This window comes from Argopecten irradians, chromosome 6 (assembly GCF_041381155.1).
Source record: "Argopecten irradians isolate NY chromosome 6, Ai_NY, whole genome shotgun sequence".
Taxonomy (NCBI): Eukaryota; Metazoa; Mollusca; class Bivalvia; order Pectinida; family Pectinidae; genus Argopecten; species Argopecten irradians.
The window spans coordinates 36,187,212-36,209,379 of NC_091139.1; the positions used below are offsets into that span (position 1 = coordinate 36,187,212).

The window sequence follows — 22,168 nt, forward strand, 5'->3', positions numbered from 1 at the left end:
CAATTTGCCCTGTTGCAGTCTTCTTGAAACCATTTCTGAAACCAGATAATTTTGCCTCTGTGTTTTTACATTCGAGTCCTCTGACTGCCCTTGTCATTTTATTGGTGCAAGGTTTTCCAAAGTCGGTTTTAAATCGTGGCGTGTTTGTATAGGTCTTTGATTGCCAGTCTCCTTCCTTGGCATTGTAATTGACCTCTGTTGTTCATATCGACATAAGGTCTTCTTGAACATCTGAATTACTTTTCACTAAATACGACAACATCTATGGATGTTTGAGGAATAAAGACATGTATATTTCTTTACACTACTGTATGTATTGACAATACAGAAAAATAGCACTCTCGGAGCTCCACAAGGACGCCGCATTAATTGCCAACAAATTGCGTAATACGATAAATCGATTAGTCATTGTCAAAAGTCTTCTGTAGTATATATAAAATTTTATATAAATGACTTATGTCTATCGTTGTTAAACAATAAAATGCAGGAATTTTCGTACTTGTTTTTCTTTGATTTGTTGTTTCTTACGTACTAGGTGAGAGTAATTCCAGGTTAATCAAAGTTTCCCGACAAAAAACACCAATCCATGGAAAGTTCGCCAATTACAACAATTGGTTGGTGAGCTATAGGTAAAATGATGGTTGTAGGATGTCAGACATTTTACCATAGGTAGACACATTTTTAAGAATATCATCAGTTGTCATAGAAATTATACAAAACAACAAACCAATAGCATTGTTCCAAGACCATTTAATGAACAATGATTAACAAAATCCCAGTACACAGACTCTGTACATTATATAGCTGATAATATTCTGTATCGGCTCACAACTGGACAGCTATACAACCCAGGTAAGGCACTTACTGTCGCCACCGTATTTTACACTGACCATTGTCCAGTAGAGGACAAATTGTCCAGAACAACTGTCTGTAGCAGTTGAACAGTTGCCAGCTGAAAACATCAGCATCATTTAGACAAAAAGAGATAACAAAATGATTTTACTTAACTTAGAATAACAACTTAACATCAAATTTAAAATCCTCTTTAAATTGTCCTAAAATTTGATTAACTCATTGACCCCTGATGAGACATTTGAACTATTCTAATTTAAAGGTTGGAAGGGTTCATTTAGAATTTTCAGGGGTGAATGAGTTGAGAGGTTCTTTTTTTAACCTGAACAACATAAAAATCAAAACAAAGCAGAAAGATTATTCAGCATTGCTGTGAAGAGCTTATCTTCAAAATATCATTAAATATTAACTGTTAAAACAAATCTAATGCCTTATAAAGAGACCCCCTCTGAAAAAAGCCGCCGACACAAATTAGTGGAAATATAGCTTCATTCATAGAACAAATTAATTTTATCCATCCCATAATTTACAACAACATCCAAATCAAGGAGTGGAGTTTTATTGCTCCACGGCTGAACCAAATCAATTAAACTTTTTTACAATTAAAAAATAATTTCTCAGTGAAAGAAATAAACAAAGAAATTGGAGAAAAGAAGAAGTGAGTGGAATCAAAGGTCATTTTTGATATAAAATGTGTTTTCCTTTAGACTATGCATTTCAAACATTCTAAAAGCAGGATTAATATGGATGCAGCCTAAGTCAAACTGGACAATCCTAAGTGACTGTACCACAGGTATATGGCATGTCATTCAGAAAAAAAAACAATTTCCTAAATAATGGGCCAAGTGCCTGTGGTTGGACAGCTATGTGGACGTGAAATACACAGGTAACTTACACATTTTGATTGTAGAATGTACCAAAACAACAATGATGAAATAATAATGATAGACAAATAACTGCTGGAATTTCTCTACCTGTACAAAAGGTAGGTGTCGTAAAAGTGATTATCTTCGTATTTCTAGTACAAAACATTTACTTTTTACATGTACATCCTTACTATTGAATGAATGATATTTGGCCTTAAATTTAAAATTAAAGAAAATGTGTGGACGGATTTGTTTACTTTGCTAAATACATTTGTAAAAAATATCACAACTTGCTGAAATAATACTAAATGTATATGGGACTGTGTTGTATAAATATCCAAACACCTCAACCTGCTGGGAAATTGTACTCCACAAAATATTGACATATATAATGACTTCCTTCACAGGTGAAATAAATATTTTGTTATTTCAAAATATAGAAATTCGAAAATGTGTGTCATACGAAAGATATTTTTTTCTTAAAATATCACATAATATTTATTTCAAAATAATGGACGGAAGGAAGTCATCAATGTCTGCATAATAATCAAGTACTCCATTTATTAGTTGCTGTATTCAAACACCCATTCTGTCACAGACAGAAATGTTTTCATCTTAAATTCCCAATACCGCATTAAACTGAATACAAGTTTGCAAAAGAATTGCATCCATTTGCTGTAATGTTCTAGAACAACTCAAAATGAATGATACCATCTGTATGCGTATTTTTCCTTACATTAACAAATAAATGTTATTTTATCATTACTATTCTTAAAGTTTCAATATAATTTGTGTCAATCACCCCTAAATTACACATTTGGACTCTTCTAATTCAGAAACTTGAATAGTCCATTCAAGAATAATGGTGTGAATGGGTTGAAAACCATCATTAGATCATGTTCTCAATCTGCTCATTATAAACTCATTTACCCCCCAATAAACATTTGAACTCTCCTAATTCAAAGAAGGAACAGTTCATTATGCAATAAGAGGTAAATGAGTTCAATAAAACTATTTGTGATGGGAGCCTTATTGTTAAGGTTATTCTTCTTTAACAAAGGTGGATATATAAATCTAACCATGAAAGTTTGGGGGGAAAAATCTTCAAAACAAAATCAAATATTACCAAGAGAAGGTGAAATGTACCAACAGTTTGATTTTAAAAGGTGGGTAATTAAATATTCGACAAATATATACATATATACAGTCCAACATTCTGTTGTGAAAACAGTGCTGTTATTCCCAAAGCTTTGTTATAAAATACTAATTAAGCATGGACGGATCATAACTTTGATTCATTTATAAATTCAGGAATTAAACCTGTACAACTGGAATTTCATGATCACATATGATTTCAAAACTAAGTAATAATAATAATAATATATTAAATAAAGTAAGCACTTAAAATCCATCTAAATGTAGTAATACCATACCTTAATGTTCAGCATGACATCAATATTACTTCCCATAATGACGAATAAGGGTGACTATATATATCTAGTATCTATATCATCAATGATTTCGTATGGCTTCTTGTATTCCTCTAATGAAAATAAAAGATTTTTATTTTGGCATGTTTACTTCTACGTGTATTTTGAAACTCACCTATGGCTTTCTAATGGGTTTGAAACACTAGAGTGAGCTTAAATTAAATTAGGAAACAATGTGTATTTTTCATTATCAATTTTTGGCATTTGATTGGTACTTTTATTTATATCTTATATCTTTCCACAATACACATCATCATATCATAAATCCCCATGCAAGGTCTTTCCATACTAAAAACACGATACATTAAGTAACCCAGCATGCAAAAATTCTCTAATGTTGGTACTTTGTTTTCTAGACCATATAAAATTAACCGTTACTTAAAAATAAATAATCAACATAAATCAATAACAAAGAAATTGGCTGATAGAAAAGATGGATAATTGTTCATTGTATTTCTTTTCTGATTGGGTCTCCCATTATAGATCAACCAATGAAAACAAAGAAAACATCACAACTTGACGGGATAACAGTGGGGGTATATATACAGTAGTGGTCTAAAATGTGTGCACCCAAAGTAAACAAAAACAACAACAATGATAGAGTGGTGTGCTATGTACAAAAAACGTGAATAAATATATCAAAATGCAACATAAAAATAACATTTAATATTATAAAACTTCACGGCACCAATTGTTAAAGATCACCACTTTGTAGCTATATAGTTTTCTATAGCTCAAAGTTTGCTCTATATAAACTGAAAGTCATTATAATTTGACTATACTTAACAAAAATGTTCAATAAAGTGACGTACTGTTTATAAAAGCAACGGAATGAACAGTACAATCATCACCTTTATCTTAAATATGTTTTGCTTAAACTTCCGATCTACCTTGAGGACAAGTTTCTAATTAATCATGATCACAGAAGTTAAAGTCGAGATCAGAAACTTATTTGACCTTTGACATGCCTGTAAGTCAAGCAGCCAATTAACCACGACTTTTATCATGAAACTTGTGAATTTCCAAAAAATAAAGGATACAAAAAATTAAGTGGAATGTTGATAGTTGGACAATGATGGACGGAATCACAGACTACAAGACTGATTGTAGAATGGTAGATAAGCCTCTGTGAGTCATACAAACTTAGAACAAATATCAAATGTAATGCTGTAATCTGAATTGCTAAAAAGATCAAATTTGCTATAGAAAGAAGTATTCTTGGCGTAATTTTGAAACACAAAAAAGTGTCATACACAAATGGTAATTGGCTTTGGAAAAAACTTATTTATAGCCAATACCATTCTACAGGTTCAAAGATATTGCTGAAAATGTTTTGCTAGTTGGACAAATGTCCAATATTATCAATAGTGTGTAAAAAGTTTGCCTAATTTAAGTTGCTGCTCAAACCTTTTACATAGTTTGCTATATAAGTTTCAGAGACATCTCATATCTTTACCAAAAAGTGCTTGCTGTGTAAAAACATATTGTTTCTAAGAAATGTTTGTGCACTTATTCATTGCAGAATGAATATGAATCATCAAAAATGATTTTGGCTTCTTTCATTTTTGGGGGGTGGGACATGCTGACTTTCATGTTTAGGGTGCAATCATCTGTCCCTCATTGCTGAAAGTTGTAGTAGTTGGCAATACTTGCTAATACCGTATCACAAAAATATTTTGGCAAAGTTTGAAATAGATACAACAAAGGAGAAATTCTATTGACCATATGTTGATCAATCTATTTTGATTTCAGCTACAAAAATTAAAATTGCGTATACAATTTTGGTTAATTTGGAATGGTAAATAATTCTCCTAATAGTAGTTTATTTGCTGCAGTGAAGATAAATATATATATAAAGAGATTCATGATATAAAAGAACACAAATTATGTTTTACAGAAACCCAATAATGATATGATCACATATGAAATGTTCTGCGACATGATTTTATCGTTTATACACCGTATGGCACAATGATATAACTTATCAAAAATGAGTGGAATGTGTTGTAAATAGACCGTGACAAAAACCATATACAGTATACAGCTCACAAAGTATATATCTAACTTGCAAATCTTTATACATTTCAACTTCTTTTTGTCTCATTTCCATCACTGATATAGAACTTACAATTTCAAGCCAGATGTTTTTTCCTGATGCTTGAAACACACATAATATTAGAATTCCAAGTTGTATCTTCAAGTCCATATTAAGTAATCCTTTGTCTTTTTTATGTTTTGCAACCAAAAACCTATATCCAGGGGTCGGAGCGCTATACTGTCCGTCCCTTTTGGTAAAAGTTCAACACAATTTTTGGTCACCTCCTCATACTCAACGAAATGTTTTGGCAAATCAAACTCATCAAATTTGACTGAATCAGTCATAAACAGCGCCAATCAAGTTACGATTTCTTCCATAATTTCATGATAGTAATGATATCACAGTTACATAGCAATAATAACGACTACTTATAAAGTCTGTATCTTTTATAAAGATCCGTGCACATTTTGATTGATTGGTACTCCAAGACCTTTCACCTATTAGTTGTGAGACATGGCTACATATGCACTAATAATGTGTTGGTGGAACTCTTCTGATACGAAGTTAAGAAAAGCAGATCCTCAATTAGTTCCGTCAGCATAGATGGCGCTTAGGCGACTGTTGCACCGGTCAATGGCCCTATGCTGGAGGTACTGCTTGGCCTGTGCATCCTCGGCAGCACACGGCATGGCAATATAGTCCTCTGGGAAATCCATGTAGCCTGTTGGCACAAAATAATGATATACTAATTTCAATGATAAATGATACATGTTTATGTATTTTGATTAATATATTGTGCTGTTTTGACTGTGTTTTGCATTCAAATAATAGTTGTGCTCACACAAGGACTTGCTATCATTTTTGTTTAGGATGAAAACGAGAGTTTCCAAAGTGCTACAAATAGCCTGCACCTTGCAAATTACCCAAGCAGCTCTTATACATACTACATATATCACTCTATTTACAAGGCTTTCTTAACATTCCCACTCTTTTCATTTACATGATTTTGGCTTATGTTTCCAAATATTTAGCTTCCTTTTGAATGGAATACATGAAAGCATAACAAATATGTTTGTTGAAATAAAAAGCAGGATGCTCAAAAAGGGTGTTTTTGTTTTAATATTTCCTAGATATTGTTTGATCTTTCTAAACATTTTTTTAATTGCAAGAATGATTGTCAACATTAAGTTTATAAATTCTAACATCGTTAATGAAAAGTCTGACAAAAACTTGTCAACTGTTGCGGTTTGAAAATATATTTCTACTTTGGACAAGAACAATTTTGATCTAGTCTTCTTATCTCCATAGAACAGACCATGCATACATAAATCCTTATGATGAATTCCGTCTATGGGGCCTTGTGTTAGTAATTGTGGCCAATTTTTTTTGGATATGTACAAAATAACAATACTCTAGGCAACACACAAGGCGAGGGAGAACAATCAAGTCTTTATTACCTAGCATGTTTGATTTTTCTTTGTACTTGAGGCGAGAGTCAATATACTTTTGCAGGGGGAATAAGATGAGAGGAAGAAGGACTGTTTAAGATAAGAGTATTTACCTGTCCAAATGACTATCGGGAACAACAAAGTCTCAACAACACATGTGTATTTAATGACGTGTTTTAAACAGTTTTATCAATCTTAATATCAAATAATACCCGACTCTTGGTTGTTCCCGGGGCACTGAAATGCTTGTTAAGGACATTACTTGGAGGAAGCGTTCAGATCTCTGGCAAAGGACCAGAAACCCGATACCTCCACTAGCAAATCAGGATTCCAAAACCAACGCGGTTCAAGACAAAGGCTTCACAATTTAGCCAAAACATGGTTGTTATGAGTTTTGTATACAATGGACAAGACAATATTTAATGAAGACATAATTTCAAAGTGTGACAATTTTTTTAATAATAGCGTACCTGAATTTGTCCGCTGCATTTCCATTCCAACTTGTTGGTACCCATTGAGATTTCCATTGTTATTGTCTGCAAATGTTGTACATTTATGTCAATAAAATTCAACATAAATCAAAAAGATATATTGTGTCATATGTAAATAGCATTGATAAAGACAGAAATTTAGCAAAATATTTCGTTTCCCTTTGGATTCTTCTTGGCTTATTTGCATATTTTTATTTATATTGGAACTCCATTGTTGATAAATGTTATATATCTCTATATTCTTCCTGCTGGTATTGGATAATTTTTCCTTCTAAAAACTCTCATAAATAGAATTTTATTTTGACTTTGTCTTTAAATTGAACTTATTCAACTTTGCAGTGAATTGTTTAAACATTAAGCAGTAATTATATTTTATTTGAATAATCCTGAACATATTAATTACATGTTTGTATTCATTCAATCATTACTATCTCTTTGATCTAGTTTTACAGATAAATAGATAAATGATTACAAATCAGGATTAGGTTTCTAGATCTCCGACTAAAATGATTACGGTAACAGACCCCAAAAATGTCACCAGGGAGAAAATAAGGAATTAAAGTTTATGGGCATTTAAACTTAATGACCGCAGTTGACATTCGTTTACAAACTCTCACTAACTTTCCGCCATGATCTTCACCAAGCCTTGCCCTAAACAATCAAGTGTAGTAGAAAATAACCTATACAGTATTAAGTCTGAACAAGTTCATCCAAATCTATTCGTGACATTTCCAGGTGTACTCAAACTAGCAAAGGTAGTGGAATCTTTGGTTTTAAATATCATTTTCCCTACCATCCAATTTTGAAGCAATCTCTTTAAAAAAACAAAACGTTTCTAATGAGTAATTAAATGTTCGTGGATTTTTACAAGCAGTGCAAACTTTAAACCTGATAATTGGGTTGAATTATAATTATTCTTGGTTTCTCTTTATATAGAGTTTCTTAATCTCATGTCATTTTAGAATAAGGTCCGTTTCATGTGGTTTAGGTAGAGACTGATTTCATGGTCTGTTACAGCTTAGATCTATATTTGTTAAATGGTTTGTTTCATTAGTTCTTTATTTATCAACAGCTGTGGTTATTTAAGGACATATGTCCGGTTTTCAGACATGTTAACCCTACCGATTCTGGCGGAAGTCTACCGCTTTTGAGACTGATATTCCGCCTACCGCTTTAATATCCAAATATTCCGATTTCTGCAAAACATCGTCTTCATTTTTTTCTTCTTCCGATTTCTGAATTTTTCATAGTCGGTTGGGGCTGCCATGGTGGCTTCAAAATGCATACCAGGCTGAGTAGGGTGACTTGCTTCATAATTAAGTATACAAAGGAGGTGTGAACACTCCCTGACCAACACCCACTGGTGCTAATTAGCAGCCTGGGGCTAGTTCCACCTTGGCTTGTGTCTGAGTGTAACGATGTGTGTTACGTAGGCCTACCGTTAGGAAACAATCATCTGGCCTTTCAATAAATTTTGTGCTTAAAAATAGTAAGCATCATTTCAAAAACAAACACTACTTATAATTGAAATGATTTACTCACGTTTTTAATGTAAAATAGGCATACAGTGTCTGCTGAAAATCATAAACTTTGCAATCGTAATGGCCGCCATTTTGGAATGGGTTGATTCTAATAAAGGAGCCGGATTTTGGTATATTTTTTCAGGATATCATTAAAAAAAAGTTATTATTTTTTTCAGGGTGATTATTTCTCTAGAATATTGGTGTAAATTTCAGAAACAAAAATTTGTATTTTTTCTTGCATAAATCAAAAGAAAACGAGTCCAGTATGTATTACAAAAAAAAAAAAAAAAGTGGAAAAAACACAAAAAAATAGACAAAATGTATAATTGAAAAAGGTGATAAATAGCATTGAAATAAAAGTATACAATGTATTAATTGGCATTTTCCATCTTCTAAATTTAATGTAAGCCTTAATTAACATTTAAAAAATACAAAATGAGCCACCAATGCAAGGCCTATGGTAATAATTAAAGTTAAATCATAATTAGTTAACAAAATATGTTTTTGTAATTATTTTGCATATTATTGATATTTATATATCTCTGACGCGTCGCAAAAAATGCCGCGTGTAATGCTACCGCTTTTGAGTCAAAAATCTACCTCTTTTTGCTCACCAAAGGTTAACATGTCCGGTTTTGGTGGAGCCTATCTTGGAAGATATGTGGGGAAAAACCCTTAACCTATAGCGTGCAATACCCCAATAGGCCTCCAACTTCAGGGTGGGGACATAGGGCCGATCTTCTGTGCCTCAGTGGTGCAATATCAGACACATTAACCACTAAGTCGCTAAGTGATTTTAAGACTATAATATGGCATGGTTGTATAAGCTATAATTACATACGTTTTCTATCAGTAATTTAGGATATAGGAATAGTTACCATAGATATTACTCATGTGGTCCAGATACTGTTGTTGCATTGGATCGTGATATGGTTGAGCCATATTCTGGCGCATACTAGCAGGCAAGCCAGGTGGACGGATGGACGGGAACGGCCGCTTACTCATGAATTGTGTTGGTGGCGGTACTGGAGAGTAGGTTCCAAATCTGGAGAAAAAATTACACAATCATAATTAAAACTTTTATTTTCATGCTTTGTTTTGGAATTCAAGCAGCTGTCATGTCAAACTGACAAAGAAATTTTAGAAATGAACATCCAATTCTTGACAGATATGACAACTGATGGGTTATTGTTAGAATGAATTTCTTTATGAAAAAAACTGCCACAATAGTCAAATTTCCAATCATGGCAGTCTTTTGATTTGTGTCTGTCCTCAATCGAAGACAAAGACTGTATATAATTAGTGGTAATTAGTTGTGGATATTGGGACACAGTGGGGTGGCTTACATTGGCAAGAGATCAGGGAGTGTCCGAGAATGGAGTACTAACCGAAACACAAAACCCAGAATTAACCTCTCATTATTCTGAAATTTCTGCTTGAGGTACTTCCAATCAAGCTAATTATGACAAATTTCCTTCAGACATGGACAACATTTGTGATGTGTATTGGAGGGCATAGCCAGTGTGTAGGATTCTTGTTTTGATAAAAATAATTACTTTAAATGGTTAAAAGGGCAGCACATACTAACCCTACACAATTTTCCAAATTCCTTTTAATTAAATAACTCTCTTTTTGTGCTCACAAAAGAAAGTTTAAAATCCTGTTACAGAGTAAATATACTGTAAAATGTGCAAAGAAAAATTCAATGTTTCAATTTTACATATTAAAGATATTTTACTGATTCATTATTAATTATGCCTGTATCAAATAAGGTTTCAGATTTTCTTGAGAAAGAGTGATGTCGGGAAGTGTTTTGGAAGAAGTTGCATTATAGATTTTTCTGGAGAGGTTATCTTCCAGACTTTGTGGGAGTTAAGGAGTTATATTTTCTGAAATTTTTGCATTTTTTTTTTATATGTTCTAGATTTTCTAGAGGCGTTTGTGTTCTGGATTTTTGTGTGTGACTTACCCTTGCTCTTCTTCTACCACACTTAAGCTGGAGTTCGGCATCGGACTTCCCATGGTAACAGGACCCGGAGAATGATCAGACAATCCGACTGAAAATAGAAACATAAATAGTACTTAGCATTATTTTAAATGGAGAACGATCCAAGAAACCCAGTGAAGATAAAATAAAATAACACTTAGTGCTTCTGAACACACCAGAATACACTTGATGGTCTACATAGATATATTTATATACATACATTAGCTTAATCAATTTCTATTTAAAATAGACATGAACATGTTTGAGTGCCTTTCATTTTTTAAAAAGCTAAAGCAATACACGATTTTCTTTTCTATAGTCTAATCATGATGCATGTCTTCATTTACTTTCTTTTCCAAAAGAAGAATAAATTGTTAAGTAAATTAATTAACTTGAAAACATGAGTCAATTTAGATAATTGAGCACATTTTAAAAACTATCTAATATTATTTACTAAACAGTTTCGCAATCTGTATACTTGTGTGATCAAAGTACTTCAATAAGAATTATATTTAAATTCTGATTCTATAAAGTAATTAAATACCAAATGTATTTTGAACTGATTTGCAACTTTTTTATGTTTTAAAACTTCAAATCCAATGCATAAAAAAATTGTTTGAGACAATGTCTTTCCTTGAATAACTCTTGTTCTCACTTAGTCGTATCAATGGAAATATCTATAAAAAATTAGAAAAGTAAAGTCTTTATTTTTTTCTGAGTAATCTGTCTGTCAAATATAAGGTGTTTAGAACAATGCTACCCTATTGTCTTGGCTTCCATTGACGTCAGAGACGGAAATGAACACCAGCAATAACATAAGCCCCTGTACAGGACGTGCCCTATCACTTATCGGGGTATTACCCTATATGGGCTGCCTATCAGATTTGTATCGGGAGGCTCACAAGGTACAAACTATACTGCCTGTCCATAATTACTTCTAGAGAACACATTAACATTTTCTCTTTTAAAGTAAAAGTGAAAATATAATTAGGTTTTCTAGATCACACGGCATCAATTAGTACAACAAGGAATTCTGTCACGAAACTCGTTATCTACAACATTATAATACCAATTATTCATGGCCTTTCATTCCGTGCCAAAATTTGCTATACAAATGTATCAAATTTCTTTCGAAGTTAAACCTTTGTTTGATATTAAAATACCGCAGAAGCTATACTTGTCCACATTGTTACTCATACCAAGGTTATTTCTCATTTTGAGTAATCAGACATTTTTTATTTGCATAATTAAAGAACAGTGCAGTTAATATCTAAATAATCTTTAGATAACCAAGGATTAACATACCTATTATCTATCATAACATAGAATAAAAGGAGATGACTTCAGAGAGTTAAAGGGAGATAAAAATAAGGGAGACATAAAAAGATATAGATCTAAAGAACTAAGGGGAGAAAACCCTGAGAATCAAGGATGGATAACAATTATGGAGGCAAATAAAGAAGATATCAAGAACAAAGGGAAGGGAACCCTGAGAATCAAGGGGAGGTAACAATTATAAAGGTGGAGTAAAGAGAAGATAACTCACTTGTGTAGAGGTCTGTGGTTGGGCCAGTAACACCTTGTCTTGTTTCCTGTGGTTCTGTCTGCGTGTTGTCCACATGTAATTGTTGTACTGTAAGACAATTAGACAACATTCCATGCCCTGCCAGTGAATCACCTTCCTTCTTCATCTGAAATAAAACACAAATTCAACTTTAGCCTACAACTCTTTCCATAAATCTAATAATTTCTAATAATTTTATGGTAAATTTTTACTTTTTTTTTCTGTCTTGGATGATTTATCTTTTATATAAAATATGGATATGATATTTTTTGCATTAAGATATACGTACTGTATGTGAGAGTTATAATTGTTGGGTTTTTTTCTTGCAGATTTCAAAATGATATGTCTTAAAAAAAGATTTTTATTAACTTTTTAACCAGAACAGGCCGTTTGAAATTAGACAAGAAGTCTTTTATCTATGCAGGCTATTTAAAGTTAGATTAAAAGTCTCCTATCTAAGTACAGAATGCTTCTCATCTAACTAATGCTTCAGTGTGCGAATGGAGTGTAATAAAATCCAGTGTTTTAGGACATCAATGGTTTTAATTTGTGATGGAAGTCCAAATTTTTATATTGGGAATGGTAATGTGACACGCATGTGACCATTAATTTGTTTGTACAGTAGTACGTACATGGCTTTTTATGATGGAACATGAAAAAGAAAATGCTTTTAAATATTTAGATGTTGGCAGTCTCTACACAAATGTAAGCTGAGTACAAACAAGAAAGTGACCTTCAGTTAACTCACTACATAATGTATTTCTTAGTTTATTTAAACATAACGCCAGCTTTCTTTCTTTGTGAATTTAATTATCCTTAGAAATGAAATGGACCAATTTTTACGGAACCTTTCCCAATATTTACTAATTTCCCTATTCGTCAACATCAAACATTCACTTCTCTTGAGCCATTTCTGTAGTAAACAAGTACTCCACATAAAGTGATTATATTTTTTTGCTTACTTAACCATTTTGTTTATTTTTCAAGTCATTTTATTTCTTTTTTATGGTACTAAATATGTCTTGCTATAGAATTACTTTTTTGTCCCATATCTTGCTTTAACACTTGTTTTGAAACTAATGAAACAAACATCTGTTTTTTTCAACATAACAACATGATTTTTTTCAAAATTAAATGTGGTGTAGTTCAAATTTTCGTTCATTAGTGCAAATTAATTACATGGTTGAGCACAGTGGTTTTATCGAGTTAAATCAATGATCTTTATCACCTGGTTCAAATTATTATGCATTTGTTTCTCGCATATCGTCTTACCGTCTAAAAAAATTCATAATACATTACGATTATATTCAGACTAAAATTTATTAAACATTTAAAAATATCAAGTTTTAAATGTGTAACTTGAGCCAAGTTGTGTTTACGTTACTCACGTAATTGGGATATTAAACAAAATTGTGTCATTAAAATACTTTTCCTTTTATAACTCCAGAAACAAGAGAGTTCCATAGAATGATAAATATCGTGATGGATCAGCAGATATTTTCATGTCGCCAAATTTAAATGGCACAAATGATATTGTTACTCCTAACGTCGGCCATGAACAATGTAATATATTAAATGCCATCCACACACTGGCTTTTCACATTTATCCTACATGGTCATAAGGACCAGTGTCACTGATCGGTGGATTTACTATATAAATTCCGCCTTGTCATAGACTTAGCGTAAATGTCTGTTTGGCAGTCAATAGACAAGTGTTAAGTGTATAACAAAACAACACCAGTTTTGTACACTTTAACTCAATTTCCTCATTGTAAACTTTCTAATGTCTTAACAGTGTTATCTGTATATCGGCCAAGCCTCTTGGTTCTTGAAACAGATCAACTACTGTTTTATCAAATTTATCAAGATTCCATTTAATAAATATCTGAATAAGAAAAACCAGAGGGCCTGCAATACATCCATGCCCTGACTCCATATATCAATGCATGACAGGTCAGAATGTAATTGAAAGGACATTTGTAATGGTACAGTACATATTCACATTTACATGTGAAGTGAAACCTGTCTTAGTGACCACCTCTGTATACAGACCACATGGCTATATTCATGGTAAAAACCCTTTACTTCTATCCATATAAAGTATGTATAGACTATACAATCATAGACTTTATATATATCACCCCATTTTATTAGGGCATACAAATCAAACTAGTTATGTAGAGTTATTTGACAAACTTTTAGATATTTTTATTAATCTGTCCATGTACCTGGTAAGTAAATATTATATTTGATGATTGTATATTTTTTACTTTGAAGATTAAACTGAATGTAAAGTATACATCTAACCTATGGTGTACTGCCAATATCGCTCCATAGACTTGTTTGTTTCGAGACAAAATGTTTGAAGATAAGGATTATTTGTTACCTACAATATTATCTACAGGTAAACATTTGGTACACCACACCCACAACACACCTATATCCTTGTATTTACCCACTACACCAATATGGCTTCCTGTTCAACAACAGATCAGTCCGCTGTTCTAAGCCTTGGAAGCTTAACCTTTATTTAATATTCATAGTTTGGTGGGGTTTTAAATAATGATAAACATGATTCAACAGACATCCTATTTGTTACAAACTTTTCTGAAATAATTTTATAGTTTTTTTTTTTATGATATTCATACATAAAACATGAGATGGATATTATAATTCTGTAGAATTAAGCTTTCCACACTTTTAGTTTTCAGTCTTCTGTTGAATCAAATCCGAATCAATGCCCTTTTATCATGGGCGAATGGCATTCAAGTGGAGTTTTTAGATTTAGGTGATAAAACATGCAATGGTTCAAAATGAAGGCAGGTCACAATAGATTGTCTGCAGAAAGCTTATTGAAAACATGACATAGTATAAATTCATCAAAATCTTAATCTAATTAAAAAGTTAAAAGGCCAACATTAGTTATTGCTAAATAACAGTATTTCTCAATCTAATGCAACATGCAGGCTTTTAATGTAATTCATTAAATTAAGGCATAATATGGTTGTAATTTTTATGCGGTTTTCATGAAACTTAAAACAGTTTTAATTGGATGATTAATAGTAGCCATGTTGATAATTTTCAACAAAAATGCAATGCTTTTTTGAAATTGACAAAGTCAAGCGTGGAATTGATTTTTTTTTTTAATTCTTTATGCTAATACTAGGAAGTTATAATATTAGCCCCAGCTGTTGGGGATAATGAGGTTGGACTATTTACAACACAACAAGGCACAATGGTATTGTGTCAGACTGTTTACAACACAATAAGATACAATTGTATTGTGTCAGGTTCCAATTTACGAAAACTCAGAAATATATAGACAACAAAACCCACCTTCTTCTTAATCTGTGGATCTTTTTGATTATGGTTCTTGACATGCTTGCGGAGAGAGCTTGGATCAGTGTATCGTTTGTTACATCCAGCTACCTGGCATGCATACGGTTTCTGAAATGTACAAGAAAATTGATTAACATTAAATTCATGAATCCAAAATTTACAATATAAGTACAATATTAACAGAATATCTCTTTTTCCTAGGCCTGCTTATTTCATCAGAAGTCTGAAAATCAAAGGACGATAACACAAAAACATAAGGGGTGGGGGGGGGGGGGGGACTCTAAAGATAAATGGGAGATAAGCATGGTGAAACCATTGTAAAGGGGAGATAATTTTATACATACAGGACTATGTCTTACATGGCTTAAGATTTAAAAAAAAAAATCAGTTTTTTTTTAAATAAATATTTGAATCAAACAAGAATTAACATCACTATCAAAAGATGTTTCTGCTCTAAAGCAATTTCTGTGCTTTTAATTTTATTTCAGGCAAGTGGAAATAGGACTGACAGATTCCTATAAACATGTTAAAAGGTCACACAACATGAAGACTTTGTTATTCATGTTGCATGCATTTAGAAGTACAGTTTCTTTCTCTAAATGACTGTTAAGTAAGTATTTACTAAAGCACCTGTCTCAGAGAGCACACCTGTTCTGTATTTACAGGAGAGAGGTGTGGCTCTAATTTCTCATTGTACCTTACTTCGCAGACAAATGCTTCCACAGCACTTTTATTTACATATCAAGATAAATGGATTTTATTTAGAAAGTTCAATAAAGCTTTAAAAATCTTTTGTTAAATTAAATAAATTATTTGAAATTGTGCCAGCCACTATTGGAAGCATTGTGCTATTTGAGTACAGTGATCAATATAATGTCAACATTATATTGGGCATCTTATCCAACACTTGCCGAAACACACCATGTCGCAGACAAATAACGCCTGTTGTATTTCGCTGCATGTTGTCCAAGATGACTATACCTGCAGATTGAGGTGTTCTATTTGACTTTTTTGAGGACAGGAGGTGTCCGGCTATTCTTTTTATTTTAGGAAAAGGAGGTGTCTATTTATCTATATTAGTTAAAAGAGGTGTTCCATTTAGCTATTTCCAGGACTTGCAGACAGCCATGAATATGAAAATGTCATGATGTATCTCAATATTTAGGATTTCTTGTTGAAAATATAATAAGAGTTACACCTAGATCCTTAATCTTTCTTTTTCTTTTTTTGTTTGTTTTTGTTTCCTTCCTTCTTCTCTGTTATATCTTCAAGTTGATCAATTCTCTACCTTGGTTCTACTGATAATGATTATAATGATACATATTTTAGAATAGAGTACAAAAACAACTAATTTCTTAACTGCTTTGGAGACTAAATTTTAATTGATTCTCGCCTACGTCGTTGTTAATCAGTTTTTTTTAGTTCATTTTTTTCCTGGTTTCCACAACAAATGATTCATAACCTACTTCTATCATAAATATTTTATCAAAATAACTTCCCTAATTTTTATTTTTCTCTTTACCTAATGGTGGAAATTGATTTTTGAACCCTCTACACTATGGAGAAATATCTACTCAATATATCCTATTCAAATAGCACCTGAAATGAAGCCATTTACTTTGCTCACAGATGTCAAAGCCAAGTCCAGAATAAAGGAAGCGACATTAAATGCTAAAGCTTACAGTAAATAGGGTCTGACTTTAATTAACGACAGGGCATTATGCAGCATGTGTCATTTACAACAAAAGTGCTTTACTCAACGCAAACTTTGGTCAAGGAATTCACACACTATAGTTTTCCAAAGGCAGACCATGTTCTATATTGGCTGGAAATGGATTTGGTTTAACAGAAATTAATCAATCATTTTAAACAAATTATCTGACTGATAGCATTATGTAAAACTCTGAATTTTATTATAAGTAAAAATGTTGACAACTTCAGTTCATTAGCCAATACGTAACCAGTAGATGTAAGGTTAAAAATACTAGGATAAAAATAATTGGGGAACAAAGAGAAGAAAAGGCCTCTTTATGAAAAAGGAATTAAAACTTAAAACATTTTAAAATATTGCTAATCCTTTTCAAATAGATTTAGAAATTAAACTTCAGAAGTATACCTGTACCATTTTCTAATTAAATTTCAAAAGTACCACCCTAAGATATCTATATTTGTGTGGTAAATATAAAATATTTATAAATGGACGATAGAACAAAGACACAACTACCATTAAACCCGAGAATTCTGTCTACAGAGGAGTAGACATCCTGTACCGAGTCTGCCTTTTAAGGACATATGTAGGCATATAGATCCTAAAGATTATTGTATTGGCTTCAGACAGTATAATGCAGCTCTTTTCGATACAATCAAGCTTGTGCGAAATACAAATTTCAAGGCAAATTTACAAGTGAAAAATGTGTTTCTCTCTTTCATAATTTCATGCATGGTTAGGTGGAGGTGATAAATGATTTTCATTTAATTGAATACAGTACGGTAACTGACAGGTACCGATTATACTTCTCAAATCTTCCAAATTGTACTCGGCACTACAATGAGAAAGGTGTCTATTTTCACCATTACAATACCACGGATTTTATAACACATTGTGCAACCTTCAATACGCATTGTAAGTGCACAATATAATTTAATAACACTCTATACAATATGGCCGTCAAAAAAGTCCCGCAACAGAAGTACATTCCATCAAATCAATCACATGCCATTGTTTAATTTTCATCAGAAATTCATTATCTTGAGCCGTCGTCATTTTTATAAGCCTGTAAATAATCTATAGGCACCAATGAGTTTTGGGATCAGGTTTCTGGCTACATAAATTCCATGTAATTGTAAACAAATAAGAAATTTTCTATGGATCATAATAGCTATGGTTTAAAGAAAACCTACAACTTTATTTACAAATTCGTATTGAGTGGTGCGGGCCAGGCTGTACCACTAGGATTCAAGTTACTGAGGTTACTGTTATTTAAATCTTGTTTTGCCGATCAGTCTAAACACTTTGGTGCACCTATTTAACTTGAATTTTCCTCAGATCAGTTTCAGGATTTTAACCTTTTTTCAGGGCATCTGACAATGAGGTTATTTAAATAATAGTAAGTATAACAGGATACATCTGACTGTCTTCCTAAAAGGACGCCGTGTTCTAACCTGTTGTTGCAACAGATCCGTTTCTAGAAATTTGTCTCTTTTTTATGTTTTATGTCACATATACAATTAAATGCATTCAAAAATGTAAATAAAAATCAATAAAAATCACTTATTTATCAAACATAGATCTTAAAACTAAATTAGACATTGTAATCACGTATTTCCATTGAATTTGAACAACAGAAATTTTCTCTTGGTTTTTAGATATTTCTAAATCATTTCAATCCGTTTCAGAAATTTAGCAAACAAACAAATTTAAAAGTCCAAGATAGACTTTGTGATATCAAAACAAAACAATATCAACCAGTAACCGTCACTAACCGATAAAAGAGCAAACTTAAGTCAAAACTTAAGTATGTACTTACATAATTTGTTTTGAGAAATTAGGGCCATAAGCATTAAAATGATAATTGGAGAAAAAGTTAAGATTCTCACCGTATCGAGATGTGTTCGTTGATGTTTGGCTCTGTCAGACGAGTTGCTGAAGGCCTTAGTACAACCTATATGTGTACATACATAGGGTCTCTCTCCTGTGTGAGATCTCAGATGAATCTTAAGGTTCTCGAGACGTGAAAATGCTTTGTTACATCCCTCAAACTGAAACAAAAATACACAAATACATTCATTTTAAGTTCAACATTTTTTACTCATAGTTTGTTTTGGTATATATTTCAATTCACAATTATATACAATATCATGTCAAAAACAATCTCAGTTTAGATTAAGCTAATCACATTTGATGTCACAAAATGTTATATCATTTTTGATTGGCTAAGCAAAAAACAGATTGTTTCATGATCCTGGAACATTGTTTTGATGGTTGAAAAAGACTAGAGCTCAAAGAGGAAAACCACAGACCTTATGCATGCAGTGCATTGCAGTTGGGAAGCCTGCATGCTCTCAAACTCAAAATTGAAGGGTTTTTAATAGTTGAAGGCAACTTAAAACTCTAAGCCACATTTTTAAACTTCTCTTTTTCTAAAATCTAAAGCAATGAAATTTGGAGAAAGTTAATCAAATACCTAGATAGCGTTAACCAAACATTTCTCTTTATATTGATGTCATCATTTTGAAATTAGATTTTTACAAAAGTTTTGACAATTTGCCAAAGGTTTCACCTGCTGCTGACATTTTTGGCAATAGAGGTACAGCATTAATCATGACTGACTGGATCAATAAATACCAGTAAACTGATTTATTTCACAAACGTATCAGTGCTAGTAATGGTTTAAAGTTGCCGAAGTCTGGTACACACTGCCAAGCTGTACAGAACTTTCACAAAAGTCCCTTTGACCGTTGATGATGCAGCCTATGCATTGTGGCACCATTACAAAATGGTTTCTTTGTACAGGAACTGATTCAAGTTTCTGATTAAGTTCAAAAATATCCTCACAGTATGGAAAATATCCATGGTCCATTTGTTACAAAAGCTGGTTCTTACATTTAATATACAATAAATAATAGTTTAGAATTTTCAAAAATATTTGTCCAAATAAGGAAGTTTGATAAACATTTTCCTCATACAGTGTTTATGTGTGGATGGGTTTGATACGACTGCTCTTTAAACTGTTTTTATAAACAAATATTGCATTGAAATTACCATTAATTCAATTTATTACCTGTCATAATTATGATTTATTACATGGGAATGTCTGTACATACGGTATTTACAAAGTTTTCTAATATGAGTTTATACAGTGAAGCACGTATGCAACATTGCAGTACAATAGGTGCTGAATCACAGTCGCAACAATGACCTATAGGGGACACATATTTGTACACAGCTCTGATAAAACACAACACTTTAACTCCAAGTATAGTCCACTCCACGTTCTCTAATGTTTCTGTTAACATTATCATATAAGGAGTTTAATCATTAACTGAACTGGGTTCTATAACAACTGTCAGCCATCTGAAATATTTCATATATTCTGTAGTAAAAGTAATGTTTTTAGTATAAGCGATGTACTGTTATTGTACTTAGTTTGTTGACCAGACAGATCTAACCAGATCAAATCTTTAAACATCTTCTGATGACTCTGATAATCTTAAGTGTGTACCCCCTATCTAACTTCCTCTTACATTGTCAATGAACTGTTCTGGTGGATTTTTTTTACCAGTTTTCGGAATTATATTTAAGAATTTCTTTTGTTTTCCTTAAAATTTTTCTTTATGGATCTTAAAGATAAATTGCTATTGTGAGGTCATGATATGAGGTCGTGTAAGGGTCAAAGACTGATAATCCAGTGCAATGTTTACTTATATTAGCCTAACCTCGTCCAGATTAATCCACGAGGTTGAGAAATCAAACACAGGGCGAGACAATCATTTCACTGTAAAAGCTAATTTAAGCAAAGAGAGAAAATTGTGGTAATTTCTGCAGACTTCTGACATGGACAGTTGTATACCATCCATCATCATCCATCTTAGCAGACGTCATCAATTCCTTATTGATAATACACCCTTTTTAAACATAAACCAGCATTGTAATCCTTATTATTTTACTTGGGGTATGTTGAATCATCTTCAAATTAAAATTTATATGCATATAATATTTACTTTTCACTGGTCAAAACCTCAGTGTATGTACATATCAAGTAAGCAACATTCACTCATAAATTAGTAAAAACTAAAAATGATTATCTAAATCGAAGTTATGCTATAATTCAATGTAACAAAACAATAAAAAATTAAACATTCAAATTTGATAAAAAATCTATCATAATAAAAAGACAAACACTACATTTTTTAATTAGTTACAGCTTTACTATCTACATTACTCTGCCTATTCATTTTCCACAGTATCTTATAAATATTGTAAGATACAGGCTCTTAAGCTCTCCTTATGTGATATCTACATGGATATTAATACCAATATCCTTGTAAACTTTGTCCCCATAACAGCTGTTAAAGGTTTGAAAAAGTCACATGACAAGACTGAAACCGGACACTTCTGTATACAGATGGCTAAAAAAGACATTTGTTTTAAATGACGTCCATGACACCATAGGCTCTATAATCATTTGTGTTTCAATATACACCCTTCCACAAATGTAGTGCCACTAGGTCATATATTTGTTATGTAGTCACAACTTTTGGAGGCATTTCAATGAGTGTTTGGTTACAAATGGTGAATGTCCACCTAGTGCATTGTGGGACACCAGAGACACAATAATGCATTGTGGGTGATTTTAGTTGAACAGCTACTTTGATATTGCTGCTAAAAATATAATTAAAATTCTGCAAAAAATAAAACATTTATAGTCCTTTCTCAAGTTATCCAACGTATCTAATTCGCCAGTGTTATCTGAATCTCAGCAATAAATTTAAACATGAAACAGACATTTAAATTACCCTGGTTCCTAGCAAACTGGATAATACCCTGAACTTTGTACCTGAATCAATCTA

The 22,168-nt window shown here is 32.2% G+C and overlaps 1 protein-coding gene across 3 annotated transcripts in view; it reads right to left on the reverse strand.

The window, feature by feature from the left end:
- Positions 1-734: 734 nt before the first annotated feature.
- LOC138325755 (zinc finger protein GLIS3-like) overlaps positions 735-22,168 on the reverse strand; it is a 49,274-nt gene continuing 27,840 nt past the window's right edge. For all 3 annotated transcript variants that reach the window (XM_069271629.1, XM_069271628.1, XM_069271627.1), the window contains exons 4-10: positions 19,196-19,357; positions 15,596-15,706; positions 12,242-12,386; positions 10,678-10,765; positions 9,587-9,753; positions 7,165-7,230; positions 735-5,967 (exon numbers count right to left, since the gene is read on the reverse strand). In XM_069271629.1, the coding sequence (XP_069127730.1) occupies positions 5,828-5,967; positions 7,165-7,230; positions 9,587-9,753; positions 10,678-10,765; positions 12,242-12,386; positions 15,596-15,706; positions 19,196-19,357 (879 nt within the window). In that variant the 3' untranslated portion in view covers positions 735-5,827. The remainder of the gene's footprint in view (positions 5,968-7,164; positions 7,231-9,586; positions 9,754-10,677; positions 10,766-12,241; positions 12,387-15,595; positions 15,707-19,195; positions 19,358-22,168) is intronic.